Raw genomic sequence first — 18,941 nt, forward strand, 5'->3', positions numbered from 1 at the left:
GGGGGGGGTCGGAGGGTGAATAGTGCAACGTCAACGACTGCAGCTTCCCGGAACATATCATTTACAGTTAACAAAAACAAAAAACAAAACAAACAAAAGATATATATATATATATATATATATATATAATAAATAAAGTTTCATGGCACAACACCAAAACAAACAAAAAATACGTCAAAAAAAGTATGAATACTGAAATAGTGGCGATATCGTTTGAATTTACTCACGTTTACTCAGCGTAAAATCTGGCCCTGTTTAATTACATAGAAAGCTGATACAGTATACTCACAGGAAACCATGACTTATTCTGTTGAATGAAGGGCAACAGGTGGATACACAGGTTTATTGCATTTTCTGCCATCGAATGGAAGTCACTATAAGTCACTGACATAGATGGATGAACAAACATCTACATTATATTGCCAAAAATATTTCCTTACCTGCCTTGACTCACATATAATCTGAAGTGACATCCCCTATCTTATTCAATAGTGTTAGATATGATAGCTTTCCACAAGGTTTAGGAGTGTGTGTAGGGAATTCTTGACCAGAAGTGTATTTGTGAGGTCACACAGTGATGTCGGACAAGAAGGCCAGGCTCTCAGTCTCCAGTCTAATTCATCCAAAAGGTGTTTTATCAGGTTAAGGTCAGGACCCTGTGCAGGCCAGCCAAATGTATCCACACCAAAGTCGCATCCATGTCTTTATGGACCTTGCTTTGTGCATTGGTGCACAGTCATGTTGGAACAGGAAGGGGCCATCCCCAAACAGTCTCTCATCCGTCGTTTGTTCACAACTGGGCAAGACCAGCAAACAGAAGCAGAGTAAAGGGACCTCAGGCAGCTGTTAAGATTCAGAAGCAATGCGGAATTAGCAATATTTCTGCTCTACAGGTACGTTTATCACCTCTTTGAGTTTTAATTGAGTTTACATTTTTTTTTTAAAACATTAAAAATGAAAACCGAAAACATTAAGTGCTCTATTTTCGTGCCTGGTGCAAATCCAGCGCTGTGCATGGCGTAACTCTGCGAGGACGCAGGTTAGACCCAGTTTTGGTAATTTTGTGGAACGGTGTAACCCCAGCGCAAGACTATAAATTGTCCATAATTCTCGATAGGTGCTTGCCTATTGCCCTGCAATTGGTTGGCGAAAAATCCACGGCGTACCGCGACCCAAGTGAGAACAAGCGCCACAAAAAAAAAAATCGGTGGATGGAAGTAATTACATTAAATTGATGTGGAAACCGCCATGAGCAAAAAAAAAAAAGAATAGTTTAATATGAGTTGTACAGCCTGAACAGACTTTTTTTTCATTATAACATGGTAAGGGGTTACATTTCATGTTTTTTTTTTTTTAAATAATAATTCATTTTATGAATAGACGGTTTTCAAGCCACTCAAGGTCACTGTACAAACATAGCTCCTATAAATCAAGCAATACAATAAAGGGGCTATATGAGCTATAATTTAAATACGCCACAGTTTACAACTGTACATTCCTTCTTGGGTCTTTGATTGGTGGTCGGGGCCTCTTCTATTCTCTTGAGGACATCCACACCTTCAACCACTTGACTACAATGAGGAAAAACATGTTGAATCAAGAGTGAATACACAAGGTTTGAGATTTGACTACCGACTACTAACCCAAACGCAACGTAGGTCAAGTCCATCCACCGTGTTGGTTGCAGGGTGATGTAGAACTGGGAGCCATTGCTGTGGGGGCCCTTGTTGGCCATTCCTAGAGTGCCTCGCTTTGTGTGAGAAAGAGAAAAACTCTCGTCTGAAAGCAGACGTGTGACACGTGTAAGTTAAGTAATACTGCAGACGTCATTCAAACGCTCACTGCTGTACCGTCAAAGGTTTCTCCATAGATGGCTTCGCCTCCGTTTCCTTTTCTTTCTGGATTAATATCTGCAAACAATAGTAAAAACATGCAACAGAATCATTTTTATTTTAATATTTACATGTAAGATGTGTTAAAAAGAGTTACATTTCTTATATAATAATAGTTTCGTTAAAAAAAAAATCCAATCCACAGCTTTCGGGACACTTACAATATCCGTATTTAAATTGTTTTGGTTTTTTTAAACATCGCAGTTACCAATAGTTATTTTTCAATACCTTAGAAATGGTAGGCAATTACATTTATTTTTGTATTATTTGACTAGTATTGAATTTTTGGGGGCGGCACGGTGGACGACTGCCGCACGGGCAATCCCCGGCCCCGCCTGTGTGAGGTTTGCATGTTCTCCCCCGTGCCTGCGTGGGTTTTCTCCGGGCACTCCGGTTTCCTCCGCTCTAACCGGTCGTCCACCGTGCCGCCCTGTTAAATATCATACTATCAATTTATTTGTATCTTTTTTATTATTATTAATGATTGTACTTTTATGTTGGTTTTTGAATGTCTTATTAATTAATGTCTATTAATTAAGCAACTAGTCATGTCTTCATTCAATTATTTTATTTTGATTTATTGTTTTTGTATTATTATTTTTGAATTATTATGGCAAAGAAAATAATGACATATAATGAAATTAAATTATTGGTCGTGTGCCTGGGTTGTTGTGTACCTCCGCCTTGCACCCAGCCATTGGGCACTATTCGATGAAACAGGGAGCCCTGGTAGCAGAGCGGGTAGCCGCCGGTCGACTGGCCTCGCTCTCCTGTGCACAGAGCCTCAAAGTTCCATGACGTCCTTGGACACACATCCGAGAAGAGCTGCGGGGCAAAGAAGACAACAAGTGTTGAAGCACATAACTCGAGGATGCTTTGAAGTCACTTGGTTGGATATGTCCATCCATCCATTTTCATTCATCTGTTTTTGGGCAAGAAGCTGGGTATACATTGGACTGGTCACCAGCCAATGGTAGGGCACGTATAGACAAACACCTATTCACATTCTATGTGAACTATGGACAATTTAGAGTCTTTGGTGAAGCTAATATGTATGTTTTTGGAATGGGGGAGGAAGCCGCAGTACCTGCAGGAAAACCAAAGTTTGAACCCAGGACCTTCTGACTGTGAGGCAGACATGCCAACTACTAGTCGGTGCCGCCAGGTTGAATATGTGTTATGAATATTTACAAAACCAATGCATTTACCTCAAACAACAACCTCCCCACTGGCTCTCCTCCAATCTCAATGTCCATGAAAACAAACCTGTGCTGAATAACAAATAGAACAGTTTATTTTGAACACATCCCAAAAACAAAACCTATTCAACTAATATTGCTGGACTTTCTGTTCACATCCTGTTTTTACTACTTTTAAATGTTGCACTAATATTTGTAATGTTAAAAATTAATAATCTCAGCACACGTTTCCATTGGTCCAAACTTTGGACATCCTCTGTCTTTTACACACCGTTTCCTATTGTACCAACTTTATTTTTTTTTTTTTTACTTTTAAGTTATAACAGCGCTCTGTTGGAAACCATAACTGCGATGTGGCCTTTGATGAAAACTAGTTGGACACCACTGGTTTAACACCAAGTTGATTATTGTGGTAGTAGTTTGTAATGGTTTGACGTTAGACTTGCCTTAGTCGCACGGAGATGTTTCAGGTAGTATTCGTCCACGCAAAAAGCCTGCGCCCGGTCGCACGTGAAGGCCCATTGGTCCTGGGCCCAGGCAGCGAGGGCGCCGCCGTCCCCGATGAACTGGCCATCCACAAAGCACATGACGCCACTGGAGAACTGCCATACTTCGCCACGTAACTCCTTTAGTCACAGAAGGATGTCACATGTGGGAACGCTCTATTTATAGTTCATTTAAGATGTACTTCGATAGACAGTGCCGTTTCTACACATTTTCTGTTGTCATCATTGTAGTAGGATTGCGGAATTTGTGGGTGAGCTGAAAACGATCCCAATTTCTTTATTTTAGCTCTAGATTGGCCATCTTGGGTACAAATTTTCTACTGGCTATGGTCAATAAAATAATGGATAAAACATGACCCTTTTCTGTTTTCTCAACTTACCCTCTTCTGGTTGTCCAGATATGCATGCCAATCAAATTCAAGTAACGGACAAATTTCTGGATCCACAAACTCACGAGGAAACTTCTGTTTTAGTCCCTGTTTCAGCAAAAAAAAAAAAAAAACAGAGTACATTTCTGGTGAAAACATGAATCCATCACATGTTCCATATACTGTTTGTCATCATTATGTTCGCAAGGCACGTACAGACAGCCATCATTCACATTCACACCTATGGACAAGTCTTCAATGTACCTAACATGCACCCGAAGAAAACTCACACAACGACGGGTAGCACATTCGATCCCTGGATTTCAGAACTGCGTGGCAGATGTTCTCACCACTTTTTCACCCTGCCGTCCAGGTGAGAAAATTCCAACCACGAAATAGATCAACTACTGGGAAAAAAGCAATTACCTCAGTTATGCTCTTGGCAAAATGAAAATCTGGCTCTTTAATCAACCCAACTATTTTGATGTGCAATTTTGGTTCCAAGCCTGAAAAATAAATAAGAGGCGCATCATACAACATCCATAAATAATTTGTTTGTCTATCGATTTTTGTCTGTCATCTTGACAGAACAAGTGGCTGATTTTCTATAGCCACGACACAAGGTTGTATTTATTTATTTTTACAATATTTTTGTGTGTGTGTTTGTCTTCGCTGCCACAATTGCTTCGAGATTACCTGCACTATTTTGTAAATAGAAATGGCGTAGAAAATTGTAAATACATTCGTTCATCAATAATCGTCTCATTTGCTGACGTTTTAGGTTCGTTATAATGATTATGTACTTCAGTCTATAATGTCTTTTACTTGTATCTTATTAATGTATGTTCCAAAAAGTCATCAATGCTGCAAAACATGCATCCATGTGTATCGTTACAGTTTCCACTCACCGTTTGTACGTGAAGCAAGCATTTCTGAAGACAAGTTGTTGGTTTTTGTGTTCATCAAGATATCTGAATGCAATTCTGTAGTTCAGAGAGTGCCTTAGTTTATTTTTCCCTTCAGAATTTGTGAAATTACGACTTTCAACACAACAGGAACTGAGCATCGCTCTGTAAACAGAAGCCTTGTATCCACGGCAACAAGCAGTTGGTGGCGCTTGAATATGACGTCATGCCAAGTGTGTATGGCGGCGTTCAACTTCGTTCAATTGATATCTAGTTGTCAAGTTTACACCTCAATAATGTTCTTTTCGTAGGATTTAACTATGTATATACGTTTTATTTTGCAATTTTTTTACTATATTTAGTCATTACAATTATTTTAAAACATTTTACACTCTCGGTGACAGCAAGAAAAGTGTGTTGGTCAGATGTAAAGCAAATTGGACTGCGGCCTAAAAGGCGCCCATGTTTGAAAAATTGCGACTCCATTATTGTTGTGTTATGTGTCTCGTCGCTGTCGGGTTTCCGCTCATTTACCGCATATAAAGCATATAATCGTGTCGCAATGGGTGTACACGACCTGTGGTCTATCATCGAGCCTGTTCGAGAGTCGGTGCCGCTGTACAGTCTGAGCGGAAAGACGCTTGCGGTCGACCTAAGTTTGTGGGTTTGCGAGGCCCAGCATGTCCAAGCAATGATGGGCAGAGTCACGAAGCCCCATTTGAGGTAATAACATTCATTTAAGTCCACCTACACAACATAATGAGATCCCATGCACATAAAATAGAATTGGGCTTCTAATACACTCACAAAAGGTTTTGGGTGAAATTTCAGCATGACCCTAAAATGTACTGTACTGTTAGAGAACAGCCGGTTGTGTTAAAAAAGGACTTAAACAGCTAGACACGTGTTCATGATTTGAGAAGGTCAAATTAACTAAACCTCTGAAGGTAAAAGTGCATTTTTGGTTCATCCTGAAATTTTACCCGAAACCGAATGTCATTTTTTTACAGTATAACTTTAAACAATGAGGTCCCCCTGATGCTGTGGGAGCTCTTTTCAGACCATGGCTTGTGCTGTAAAATGTAACTACAAAAATGTCAGGAAAAAAGCCTACTAGAACAGCTGAACGTTTTTTTTGGGGGGGGGGGGGTAATCAGAGGCACGTTGAGTGATGACAGCCTGGCAGTTGTGCTGCTAACTCCCATTTAACACAAGTTAGTTTGAATGTGATTGGTTAATTTGGGAAGACAGCCCATATCCCAGTCATCAGAGGGTGTGCACATTTGTGCAACCACATTATCTCAGTTTGTTATTTTTACTTTATCTCTCGCAAGGATTTTGGTAGATTTCCATCACATTAGTGGTGGGAAAAGTTTTGAAATGATTTATTTTGGTCTGTTTTTTTTGTTTTTCATATCACAAAAACGTGGCATATGAACAAGGTTTATGTCGACTTTTTATATCACTGCAGCTAACTAAGATAACCATGATGATACACAGGAATCTATTTTTCCGGGTGTCGTCTCTCGTTCTTATGGGGGTCAAACTGGTGTTCGTAATGGAAGGAGAGGCTCCGAAACTGAAAGCAGAGACCATGAGCCAGAGGACTGCAAACCGATTTGGAGGTCCCCCAAAAGTCTCTAAGTCCTCCACTAACACCAGCAGAGGGCGCTTTAATGCAGTGTTAAGAGAGGTTGGTTGGCTTGTTTACAGTGTAATTCTATATTATCATCATCGTGTGAGCATAACGATGTCATGTCTATTTGCAGTGTGCAGAGATGCTTGACTGCCTGGGAGTGCCGTGGGTGGTTGCTGCAGGGGAGGCTGAGGCCATGTGCGCACACCTGGACTCACACAGCCTTGTGGATGGTTGCATCACCAATGATGGAGATGTGTTCTTGTACGGGGCACGGACCGTCTACAGAAACTTCAATATGAACTCCAAAGTATGTATGTTCATGCCGCCCATGTTTTTATTTCCCCTCTCGAAAAGATTACAGTTTGTTTTTTTTAATTGCGTTGTACAGTTTATAGGTCACATTAATGGTGGAAGTCTTGAAAATGAGTTATCTTTACAAATGTCACAAACACCTGGCAATTGGCATTTGAACAGGAGTGTGTAGACTTTTTATATCCACTGTATGATTATCTATGCAACACACATTTACATGTTACGGGTTTTTCAGTTCCCATTAATAATAATTTCCTATTTTATTTTAGTCATTTAAAATTGGACCTGAGTCTTGAAAATGTTTCCAAACCAGCTTGCATCATGATAGTTCTTGTATTTCCTTTCAGGACCCCCAGGTGGACTGCTACAAGACCTCCCGTGTCCAAACGGAGTTGCGTCTCTCCAGAGAGAATCTTGTTGGTCTGGCAATCCTCCTCGGATGTGATTACATTCCCAAGGTATGTATAATCCCACCTAAATAAATCAAACACGTGACTTCTGCTCTTCTGTTAATGCACGTCTTTTGCCACTCTTGTAAGGGAATCCCCAGTGTCGGTAAGGAACAAGCTCTCAAGCTGATTCAGACCATTAAAGGACAGACTCTCTTGCAGCGGTAGGGTAAAAAAAAAAAACGAGCGCCGCAGAGAAGACACCGTAGTGGTGCGATGATGTCGCACGTGCTGATTCTCTCAGGTTCATGCGGTGGAAGGACGAGGCGGCGTGCGTGTCTCAGGGAGTCGTGAAGAAGCTTCCCCACTGCCACATATGTCGACATCCCGGTGAGTGAACTTTGAAGGGCCGCCGTTTGTAGCCCAGATAAGAGTCAGTGTCTCAAACATGCGTATTCAAAGTACAAAAAGCAGCAAAGCTCGGAAAAATCCCATTTGAAACAACTCTAATTTAATGAATTGTTGTAAAGGCAAACCTTTTCCATCATAGGACCTTTATTAACTGCACTTTATTAACGTCAGGCATTCTACTCTGGAGGTTACACTGTACTTGTTCATCAAGCTGCAGCATCACATTACGACTAGCTGTATTTGTATTCCCGCTTTTTCTACATTACCATGTACAGTATTCACATTTGTGAGTTGTTGTTTTTTTTTTTAAGGCTCAGCCAAAGCCCACGAACGCAGCGGCTGTGTGCTTTGTGACAGTCAACGATTCTGCCAACCTCAAGATTTTGACTACCAGTGTCCCTGTGACTGGCATCGCTCAGAACGGACCCGCCAGGCCCGGTCCATCGAGGCAAATATCAAAAAGTATGTTGCAGTTGTCATTAAAGCGTCAGCTTTAAACAAAACAATTGAGGATAAGGGTCGGAATCACTCACTCACCTCACTGTTCCATTCTAATATGATTCAGAGGGCTATGATTTGATTTTTGGTTGTCCATTTTCTATTGCACTTGCCCTCATTAGGTTGAGCCTACCTCGTTGAAACTACAAACTAAATAATAAATAAACTAGTTCATTGTGCGCCGTTTGTAACCTAAAAACTCCGTTCTGACAGGACCGGGGTACAGATACATTTGCTTCCAGTCTTTTATGAAAACAAAATGGAAGACCATTAAATTATAATGTAACATTGGCCAACACGTGTTGCTCAGCAGTGCTAAAAGACTACAGTGCTGTTTTTGATTGTGTGCATTCAAATTATTCTTAAAAAAAGATCACATCAGTGTTAGTAATTAAGCTCAATACTGATGAATATTTGCATTAGGCTCGATCACAATCTTATCACACAATTTACACATATGCGTACTTGTTCACATGCATTGACCTTAACAATGCGGAAATCTAATTCGCTTTCTTATTGACCAGATGATTTCCTTGTGTCGTTTTATCGTTTCAGGAAAACACTGGCGAGTCAGCAGTTCCCGTTTACAGAGGTACAGCTGTTGTTATATGCCTCATTAGGTTTTACTTCAGACCAGCTGTAAAAGTGGTGTTTGAACACATCTGTAATTTCAATTGCCCTGCAGATTATCAACGAGTTTCTGCTATGCAAGGAAAAACCTGTCGGAAACTTCAAAAGCAGGCAGCCAAATATGCTGTCAATGCAGGTAATTCAGTATGTCCATCGACAGCCGGAGGTAACCTTTTTTCCATTTGTAAAGTTCCCCATTTTTTAAGAATTTGGGTTTTAAATGTTCCTGGGCTTTTTATAACGGTTCCTCTGAGATTTTATTTGTTTTTAACTATTGCATGGCGACCGGATCAAATGTTTTCTCAAGCCCCCTGTTCTACATCAATTGGCTATTTAGCCAGATTGTTATCATTTTTTTTCTTCTCCATTTTCTCAAAGAAATTTGCTCTTGACAAGATGGAGTGGCCAAAGCACTACACCAGTGAAAAGGTTTTAGTTCTGATGACCTACACAGAGCTGATGAACAGAAAGTGTGGCAGAATTATGTCATCGCAAATCAAGCCCATCCGGTAGTCCTTTCATATTTATTTTTTATTAGTTCCAAAATTTTTAATATATTTCGTATAATTATTTTATATTATTCATTCCTTAATCATGAAATCAAATCTTTTACGCTATTGTTGTAATATGGATTTTTAAATTTCCTATCTTTTTCCCCCTCCTATAAAAAGGATATCGAAACAGCGCGTGAGGAATTCAGTTTCTTGCTTCGAAGTCATCTGGAGCACACCAGGCAAGTTTACGTAAGCACACACACACACACACACACACACGCGCGGTGAAACAACATCCTCTTGGCTCGAGTGACAGGCCTGCTGCGTGGAGCAGAGGTGATGTTGGGGTGCGGGGACGTAGAGGGGTGCTGGGGGTTGTTAGTGACTGGCTGTGAGGTACGCTTCAGAGGTGGCAGATCACTCACAACAGCCGCTAGGTGCTAAACCGGCTTCCTCCCCGTGCTGGGAAATCTGTCATATCCAAGTGTAGCTCACTAACAAGCAAGTCTCCTGCCAAGCCTTGGAAAGTGTAAAAAAAATTACATCTAATTTATTTTCATTTTATTGTTATTTTTATTTTATGTATTTAAACAAATCTGTACGAAATTGTGCTTGAAGCGTGTACATATCTATTATAAAGTCCTTGTCCTACATTCTGATGTTCTCCCGGTCTGATAGCTCAATAATGATAAAGTTAACAATAAATATTGTAGTTACAAGTTCTTTACAAGAAAATAAATCACATAGGAAGAAAAAAAAGTTGTCTAAAAAATAAGAAAACACCTGCATAAAAAAATATTATTATTTCGTATTTTATGAATGGAGAAAAGCTAAAAGTAAAAGGAAAAAATAAAAATCCACAAAAAGTAAAAAAATATGACAAAACGAAATTCGACATTATCTACTATGTTTATATGACTTTTAACTAATGGGCATGTAGGCGTAATGTATGTAAAATTAATTGAACTATAAAAGTTGGACTCTGTCCTCTGTAATTTGACCTGGGGTGACTTCATTTCCCTTCTTCATCATATTGTATTGGATGCTTAGAATTCTTAAGTGTTTGAATTTGAACTTGGAAAATGTGTATGAATGTGTAACAATTTGTATCAATGACTACTGTGGGCCCCTGATAAGAAGAGCAAAAATCTAAATTCATTGAAAAGGAAAATCAAGGTATTGAAACAAATTGTCCTTTTATTATGCATACCCTGCAGATCATTACGTGTTTCCAGAGGATCAGCCCGCCAAGGATCAGCACGAGGTGAGGTCGGTGGAGGAGGCGAGCCTCTTCCGTGTGGCCTTCCCAGAGGTGGTGGAGAGCTACCTGAATGAAAAAGCTTTGGCTGAAGAGAAAAAGACTAAAAGTAAGACTACATTGGTGCTTAATGAGCAGGCTCTGGGCCAAATGTTGCATGTATGTTGCTGGTAACCGTTGCATGATCATTTTTCCATCAATTTCGTACGGCCCCAGAGCCCCACCCACCTCAACCATACCCAGACGTGGCAAGTTCTTCCCATACCGAGTTGACGAGATGTCCTGATCAAAGGCACCCGGAGGTTTGGCTTGTTTTTGCAAGCGAAGCTGTTACGGCTGCTCCGACACCCAAACATGTTAGTTTGACAGCTCGGCCAGCACACATCAAAGGCTCGGATGGAGCTGCGAGGTGTCTCCCTGTCTCGCTGTCACGTACTCGCTCGAAGCAGGATTCTTCTTCACCTTGGCGCTGTAACAAGTAGAAGGCTTCACTTGCTCATATAGAGAAGAACTGGCATCCCACAGAAAACAGAAGCTCAGGAAAAATAAGTGTAGAACAGTCGAATAATCTGTAAACACAGCGTCTCCCAACTGCTATTGAGCCAAGGAACATATTTTATGTTTGAAAAAATATGAGACCACCAAACAATATAGTCATGGACAACCTGCTGGGATCTCTGGATGAGTATTTAAACAGGGCCGGCTGGACAAAAGCAGTCAAGATCAAATTGTCAGCATTTGGACAGCGTGGCTGTGCCTGAATCTTTTGAAACATTAACACAACACAACACTAAACAAGCTATGCTAGCTAGGCCAGCACTCCGAAAATACATCTTCCCTTCAGAAAGTCCGCGTGGTTGCTTTAGAACGCCTCGTTGTCGGCTACGAGTGCGTGTACATCACGCGGAGAAAGACTGAAGAGTGAAGGGGGGGGGGCTGAGCTGGCGTGGCCACTTTAGAGCGCCTTGTTGTCAGCTGTGAGTGTGTACACGTCACGGAGAGAAAGTGAAAGAGCGAGGGGAATTTAAAAAAATATATATATATTTTTTTATAAAGTCCGACATGACAACCAGCATACGCACCTGGGCTTTGCGCTTGCATGGCCGTTTTAGAGTGCCTCGTTGTTGCAGCGTGGAAAAGTCCAGCAACGACCCAGAGGCTTCAAGCGTATATATTTTCCTGGCTCAAACATGTAGATATGTGTAGGCATAAGAGAGATGCTAGACGAATCAGCATCCATTTTTAGTACTGGTATTTGATTGACAGTTGAGCATGGCATGGTGTCTGTGGAGTCAGTGGACACGCCCACAGTGTCTGAGAACAGATGATTGAAAATTCCACATTTTGAGGCCTCATTTGACATACTTGGGAGTTTTCTTTTGAATGAATGCAGAATATCTGATACAGCTCTTGTAATTGATTGCGTGAATGGAGGTGATGTCCTATGATGCTCACATTGAGTCTCTACCTCTTTCAGAGAGGAACCCAAAGAGTAAAAAGGAAAAGACGCCTGATGAAGCCGATGAGGTTTTGGACCTCCTAGCGCAGATGACACTTCAGAGCTCCCCTCCAGAAAAGGCAAAGACCCAAAGGCTGCCTTCCGTTCTTCCAAACATGCAGGAAGTGGTGCTTCTGGACACACCAGTGAGCCACAAACATCAGGGACTCACAGAAATTTGTCCCGGTACGCCTCTTTCTCAGGCAGATTCCTCACCGTCCGTCTCCGCCGCTATCGACACACTCCACCTGAGTGACATCGACTGGGACGCTTTGTCCTTCACTGCCACCCCGCCGCCTCAAACGGTTCCAAAGGCCCCACCACAGAGCACCGCGGAGCCCATTGGGGACGACGTCAAGGACGTGGTGGAAGCTGAGCTGAAAACTTCTACAACTCAACATTCCGATGCTGGTCCAGAGCACTGTTTCACTGAATGTCCTCTACGGGACAGGCTGCTTATGAGAAACACAAGCACAGCAACGGAAGCACACAACAATAAGGTCCCCAAACAACTAAGCTACCTTGTACCAATTTTAAAACCCATTGCAGACACTCGTAAAGAAAGCGATTGTATCAAAATATCAGGGGAAGCAACCCCAGCAGTGCAAAGCCAGACAAAGACGGACAAAAGGCCTCCTCACAAGTACAAATTTGTCAGAGCTGCAGCTGCAAAACTGCAGAGGTGCCACTCAGAGCCATGCCAGGCAGACAAAGACAGAAAGGCGACCGTCAAGAAGACCGTGTGCATGAGCGTGTGTTCATCCAGCGAGGACAGTGACGCGGAGAACCAGCAGATCAGAGCTCGCGGAACCACCAAGAGCAAGCACACGTACAAGCCCAAAGGACGGATCCCGTCAGATCTCCCTCCGAAGCTTGTTTGTGGACCACTTAAAACCACCTCTGAGAATGTCCAATCCTTGATGCCCAAATGTGTGGAGAATGGAGATAATGTCACAAACCTTCAAAGCAAAACCAAGGTAGAAACCCACGTTGATGTCGTGGTCCTTCCCACTCCGGCGTCCCCCAGCATCGTGTTAGATAGCGACGATTCAGTCGTTTGCGGGGACAGCCCTTTGCCGCTGGCAGAGAGACTCAAGCTCAAGTTCTTCAAGTGAGAAGCAGGACCAAAAAGATTTCAAATGCCACACAAATTCATCATGACGAGGCGAGGTACTCTATCTCTAATGTCAACAATTTACAAGCACACTCACCGTACACAACATTAGGCACGCTGCAAAAAGAAATCTGCTTTTAAAAACAAAGGCACACTATCTGCAAGTCCAAAAGAAGCATCCATATTTGGAACACAACCATATTGTACATTCGTACTTCCATCCATTTTTACAGCGCACATATGCAGTAGACAAACCATTCCTCTTATTCACTCCAAATGACAATTTAGTCTCGAACCCCAACCTCAGAACTGCGAGGCAGATGTCCTAACCACAAATCTACCGTAATGCCGCCCGTTCATACGTAATTCAAAATAATAATAATCAAAGCTGCGAACCAGCACTGTGATCCTAGTGGTCGCTATAGCTGCCTCGCAATAATTGTGAGGTTTGGGGTTCAGCTCTCGACTCACAGTAATTTGCCACAATTTTTCAAATATATATACTGTACAGTATTTTTATATCATAAGCCCTCACACGCTCCCCGAGAGGACTGCGAGCTGTTTGTTTTACAGCCCTCTGCTGTTGGTCCCCTTGATCACAAAGTGAGGCCTTGCACACCTTTTCAGACATGAAAGGTCTGGCATGAGTTTGGTGACAGCTGCATCCTCTTGCCCAAATAACAACTCCTCACCGGCCTTTGTCCCCCATAAACTGTTATTTTGAAATATTCGCTGTCATAATAAAAGCTTAAAACACACAGAATGCTTGGAGAAATGGGGAGTTTGCTAGTGGTGGTCGTAAATGAACACTCAAAACACATGAGGGTTAGATGAATTTAACAATATTGGTCATAAATATTTAGTGGTATAATTATAGTTTTCCGTATGGTTGTCTATATATGAAGCATTCATGAAATAAATATAAGTAGGTAAATATTATTTGCTGAATTATTATTAGCATAGGTCAAATTCCAATTGTTGTTTTGCATCTATTTGTGTTAAATGCTTGCTCAGCTTTATGCGAGCAGCATTTAAAATGATAATTTAATTCCCATTTTAAAATGGATTTCATTTTGAATTTTATTTTTTTATAGAGCAGCATTCTTATTATTTTCACTTCACAATTGATTCAAATTCATTTCGTCATATTTTTATAATTTGATTTGTACTTGATATAGTGGACCCTTTTTAGACAGTGAAATGTATTTTCTGGCATTATGGTTGTCCAGCTTCATATAGTGCAGCATCTGAAATAATTAAATAGGAGCAATGCAATTGTATTATTTTCACATTGCAAATAATTCATTGACAATTTTTATTCTCATTTTATCTATTCACTTTTGACCTTATTTCCTCATTGTGCGATTTCCAGGCAGCACATTTTTTTTTCCACTTTTTTAAAATTTTATTTTGACGTTATTGTGGTTAGCGTTCTTAAAACAAATGAAACGCTTCACTTATTTCTATTGCTTTTTCCCATTTTTCTTTCATTTCCCCTCATTTCAAAGGTGGCAAAAACATAGCTTTTTCCGTGCTATAATGGACGATTTTGCCAGCCTGCAAATGTTTTTGGGAGTCCTGCGTGGGCCTGCCCTTCATTAGGCAGATCACATCAAACTGATAATTGTCGCCGTGCAGACTTTAAAGGCCCATCACCCGCAAAGGGAATCTAATGATTTGTCTTTCGGTCACATTATCCGCCTATTTAACCTTATTCGCACCTCGGTGAGAACGAACGACGTCCTTCGCGAAGGTCGCATTTTGCCACTTGTGCTTCGCTTTGAACTCGTTTTTTTTTTTTTCTTCTTCTTCTCCTTCGCCTCAGCTGCGAACCCATAAACCTCCGGAGATGCGCCCGCGTATAAAAACGTCATCTCCTCAGACAAACTCCTCTACTGTCATCATCTCTGGATGCGATTTCCTCAACATGGACCTCGATGTTGCAACGTCCAAAATCCTCCTGGACTGGAAGGTCGGGGAACCGCTCCACTCCTCCTCCGCCTCCTCTCCGGAGTCGTCTTCTTCCTCCGTGGACTCTGTGTGCTCCTCCCCGGAGATCTTCTACTCCGAAGGTCACCGGGAGCTCGGCTACGACTTTCCTGGGCGGGGGTCCGGCTCCGGCCCCAAGGCGTCCAGGACGCAAGGCAAGGCCAAGATGTCCACCAAGAGGCGCGTCAAGGCGAGCGAGAGGGAGAAGATGAGGATGAGGAGTCTCGCCGAGGCTCTGCATCAGCTCCGGGACTACCTGCCGCCGGACTACACCAAGAAGGGCCAGCCCCTGACCAAAATACAAACCCTCAAGTACACCATCGAGTACATCAACAAGCTCTCGGACATTCTGAGCCGTGCGTAAAAGTCACCATTTTACGCACCCACGCGTAAAAGTCACGCAGCAAGGTTGTGCTCATTTTGGACCTTTTTTTCTTTCTTTTCTTTTTCTTAACACAACTACACGTTAATAAGTGTGTTTAGATTTATTTCCTATGACTTTGCCCTTTCCTTGATGTAAATATTGTTGAGGGGGCACTTATTGTTTTGTATATGGTGATGCATGTTGTTGAAATTATGACGTTGGTAGTTGTAAAATGTAGTTTGGTGATTTTGTTTGTGTTTTATCGTGTAATACATCTTTAAAAAAAAAAAAAAAACACTGTGTAGCCTACTGTGGAAGACATTTCCGTTTATAGTTATCAGTGCATTTGACGCTACATTTTTCTGAAGAAAATAAACATTAATTGATGTCAATTCTATTATTTTTGTTGTTTAATAACTTTTTACTATACCCGCCTAGTTAGTTAATTTGAGCTCTTGCATATCAATACAATTGGAACGCCACTCAAACAGTTAATCCAATCAGAATACCTAAAAAGAAATAGCTATTGCCCAATCACGTTTTAAGAATAAGCACAGTAAATACAATTGCTCTACCCATCAAACAGTTCATCCACTCATATGGTCAAAATTCCCAAAACATTAAGCACAAAATATTTTTTTCTAAATTACATTACTTATTTATTTTTAATTGGCAGCAGTAATTCCGTTTCACTGTTTTTGTTTTTCTACCTCAATTGTTCACCACCAACTATACAGTAGCTAGTTTCGTCACAACCAAAAAACGTCGCTTGGGAAAACCTCTTTAAGACTAGCATTTATTACAAGTCTGTGGCATCGCTAGGCCGGTTTTAGGGGGGCTGAAGCCCCCCAAGCCCCCAACACACACACACAATAATTTGGCTGCATGTGGTTAGGACCAAGTTTTAGTGTCTGAGCCCCCCTAAAACCAATCCTAAACCTTCCCCAAAAATTAGTAGTATATTTAATATCATTGTTAGCCACTATAACATTATGCAGTTTAAACATTAACACTGCTTAAAAATATGATTTCTTTAAAAATGTATACTTAAATAATTATTCAGTTAAAATGAACCGGACATAAAAATAATAAAAAGTGCCTTAATGTGTCAAAACAAAAAGTTTTTAAAGATTCAATACAATTGTATAGGACTGAAGTTAAATACAACTGAATTGTATTTGGTAGTGATCCTTTTGCGTGCAACTAGAGGGAGCCTTAGAATCACAATTCCAATGGGGGCTCATTTGGACAAATTCCCCCATTGGGAGTTTGTCAAACTACAAGCGCTGGAATTCAGACATTTTCCGTGAACTTCACTTCAAATTGAAATGGCTGACATCCTGTTGAATTTCAAGCATTAGTCATAAAGCCGTGGCGAACGTATTTTAAAATGATGTCACAGAGTATTAAAGTAATAGGTCATCGAGAGATCTCTAGCTTTGGAGACAGGAGCTTCAGCACACAAAGCATGGAAACATAGCTCCAGTATCTCAAAAGAGCCCAAAGGTAAATATTCTAATCATATTTAAAAAAAAAAAGAAAAGTGTATTCTAAAAAAATACAGTGGAATGTGTCACTGTAATTGCCTGCGAAAGCCTCAAAACCAAGAATTATGATCGTAAAACTGATTGGGTTCATTTGTACTAAGCGCGGCTTTATATGACTGCACATGGTGTATTATGATAACAATCTGCAAATAAAATCAAGCACCTGTCTGAAAATGTCTCACCTGTGGATTGTGCAGAGGGACAGCAACAATCAGCGAAACTAACTTCCCCATGGGGCTGAACTTCATTGGGATGCCGCTTAAATACATTCATTTTCACCAGGATACAGACAATGGGTGGGTTTTCGGGCATGTTAAGCCCCCCCCCCCCCCGAATAGGCCATTGATTTGTTGAAAGAAGAAGAATTAACAGCGATTCCAAGAGAGCCTTGAAACAGCCTGGTGCTTGCTCTAATGAGGCAGCCTGGAGAAATACACATCAGATCAGCAACACCACACATGAATGACAAAGCTGTTGAATCAACATCTTCCCTGCGACGTCGGTGGAACATTGGAAAAAGGTTCAGACTTGATGTAACATCTAATGGTCGATCCATATATATTGCCAAGTTTGTCGTAAGGCTTTTGAACACCAACTTGCAGGCTAAATTTCCCAACTTCTGCTTTGACCTTTTCGCCTTCATTATGCAGTAGCACATGTCACAGCACTACGGTCGTCACCTCTTTTAGCGTACGCGGCGGCATACTTGCCACCTTTAGACCGCTGCAGTCTGTCACTCTGCAGTTAGAACAAGACGGCGAAACAAACGTGACCATAGGAAATCATGTTGTGAATTAATGCCTTCCATGCGCCAACTGTAGCTCTCGTAAAGCCTTTATCAACTGTGCATTGTAACGTTTTCAATAACATTTCAACATTCACAACTATATTACACTATGTTTTTCCAGATAATTTTGATTGCGCTTTAAACTACCACTTTTGCGGCATTCCGCCACTGTACAGTATTCTCATTAGATTGCACCGCGTCCAAGAGAAGTTCCTCAAAATAATTGAATGAGTTGTTCACAGTTACTGTCAATTTTCATTATGCAGGTTGCACATTTTCTTTCATGGCCAGCGAATGCACGCGTCTCAGTTTAAATGTATGTACGTATCCCTGTCAATCATTTCAGATGGATGGAGACACTAAAGAAAGGGTGATGCCGATGACGGATATTTCCAAAAATTCTCACTGCGGTTCCACGGAAAACCAATTCAGGTTGCTATTCAGGTACTCGTGTTTCGTCTCCTAGATCATACTTGATTATTCCGGTTCTCACTCTCATTGCGTCGCTGTCGTTCGCAGCAGGGCTCAAGGCTTCAGACGCCACGATCGAGGGGGTCGGAGAAGTCGAGGTGGAGGTCGGGGCCTTGGGAGGGGTCAAATAAAGGATGGAGAAATGAATGGACTCCCCCCTATGAGGTATTAAACTGATCCACTTGTTCTAACACGTTTTTTAAATATAACGGTCGCATAAAAGAATGAACTCAGAGCTGGGAAAAATGCAACTCTAAATTCACACATGCAGTCTCTCGTTAATCTAAGGACTTTTATGTGAAGATGCTCGCCTCCCAGGCACAGGCATTATTGCAACATTTAGTCTTGTAAAGTGAATTCAGAGATTTGTTTCCAAATGCATTATATATGTTTGAAGAAACAATATTGGCTGGAAACATTTGCAAAAACTGAAAACTATGTAGTACTCAATTGTGGAGGTAGAGCATTAAACTCTTTCACCATTTAAATGTTCCTGATATTTTTGGATGTGTAGTTAGCTAGCTATGCTTACGCTCCGAAAATTCATCTTCACTTTGAATAGTCGGCTGTCGTGGCTACTTTAGAGTGCCTAGTTGTTGGCTGTAAGTGCATGCACATCACGGTGAGAAAGGCAGAAGTGCCAGAAGAGGAAACGAAGGGGGGAGTCTGA

The 18,941-nt window shown here is 41.3% G+C and overlaps 2 protein-coding genes across 5 annotated transcripts; one reads left to right on the forward strand and one right to left on the reverse strand.

Moving 5' to 3' along the window:
* Positions 1 to 365: 365 nt before the first annotated feature.
* ppil6 (peptidylprolyl isomerase (cyclophilin)-like 6) lies at positions 366 to 5,046 on the reverse strand. The gene is made up of 9 exons (XM_061754790.1): positions 4,874 to 5,046; positions 4,392 to 4,471; positions 3,978 to 4,073; positions 3,538 to 3,717; positions 3,101 to 3,163; positions 2,570 to 2,717; positions 1,851 to 1,910; positions 1,644 to 1,779; positions 366 to 1,571 (listed from the first exon to the last, which is right to left on the reverse strand). The coding sequence occupies exons 1-9, from the start codon at positions 4,926 to 4,928 to the stop codon at positions 1,460 to 1,462; spliced, it is 930 nt and encodes a 309-aa protein (XP_061610774.1). The 5' UTR covers positions 4,929 to 5,046; the 3' UTR covers positions 366 to 1,459.
* Positions 5,047 to 5,120: 74 nt separating this feature from the next.
* On the forward strand, positions 5,121 to 15,811 carry LOC133468638 (flap endonuclease GEN homolog 1-like). Of its 4 annotated transcripts, XM_061754785.1 has the most exons (14): positions 5,121 to 5,593; positions 6,371 to 6,563; positions 6,640 to 6,816; positions 7,169 to 7,279; positions 7,361 to 7,434; positions 7,515 to 7,600; positions 7,933 to 8,083; positions 8,675 to 8,711; positions 8,805 to 8,885; positions 9,128 to 9,258; positions 9,421 to 9,482; positions 10,461 to 10,610; positions 11,979 to 13,169; positions 14,939 to 15,064. In XM_061754785.1, exons 1-13 carry the CDS (start codon positions 5,433 to 5,435, stop codon positions 13,112 to 13,114), a joined length of 2,550 nt encoding a protein of 849 aa, XP_061610769.1. In that variant the 5' UTR covers positions 5,121 to 5,432; the 3' UTR covers positions 13,115 to 13,169; positions 14,939 to 15,064. The 4 variants fall into 4 exon arrangements, with proteins under 4 accessions (XP_061610769.1, XP_061610770.1, XP_061610771.1 ...); XM_061754786.1 differs by lacking the exon at positions 14,939 to 15,064 and having other exon boundaries at positions 7,939 to 8,083; positions 11,979 to 14,931; XM_061754787.1 differs by lacking the exon at positions 14,939 to 15,064 and having other exon boundaries at positions 9,421 to 9,492; positions 11,979 to 12,119.
* The last annotated feature ends 3,130 nt before the right edge of the window (positions 15,812 to 18,941 follow it).

Source organism: Phyllopteryx taeniolatus, chromosome 18, assembly GCF_024500385.1.
Source record: "Phyllopteryx taeniolatus isolate TA_2022b chromosome 18, UOR_Ptae_1.2, whole genome shotgun sequence".
In the NCBI taxonomy this organism is placed as follows: Eukaryota; Metazoa; Chordata; class Actinopteri; order Syngnathiformes; family Syngnathidae; genus Phyllopteryx; species Phyllopteryx taeniolatus.

Excerpts from the sequence above, each read along its gene's own strand:
- ppil6 (XM_061754790.1), bottom strand. The coding sequence starts at position 4,928 with ATGAACACAAAAACCAACAACTTGTCTTCAGAAATGCTTGCTTCACGT. Across the intron at positions 4,074-4,391 it reads TTGCCAAGAGCATAACTGAG|GGACTAAAACAGAAGTTTCC; the intron begins GTAATTGCTTTT and ends TTGCTGAAACAG. Across the intron at positions 1,780-1,850 it reads CTATGGAGAAACCTTTGACG|ACGAGAGTTTTTCTCTTTCT; the intron begins GTACAGCAGTGA and ends GTCTGCTTTCAG.
- LOC133468638 (XM_061754785.1), top strand. The coding sequence starts at position 5,433 with ATGGGTGTACACGACCTGTGGTCTATCATCGAGCCTGTTCGAGAGTCG. Across the intron at positions 7,280-7,360 it reads GATGTGATTACATTCCCAAG|GGAATCCCCAGTGTCGGTAA; the intron begins GTATGTATAATC and ends CACTCTTGTAAG. Across the intron at positions 7,435-7,514 it reads GGACAGACTCTCTTGCAGCG|GTTCATGCGGTGGAAGGACG; the intron begins GTAGGGTAAAAA and ends TGATTCTCTCAG.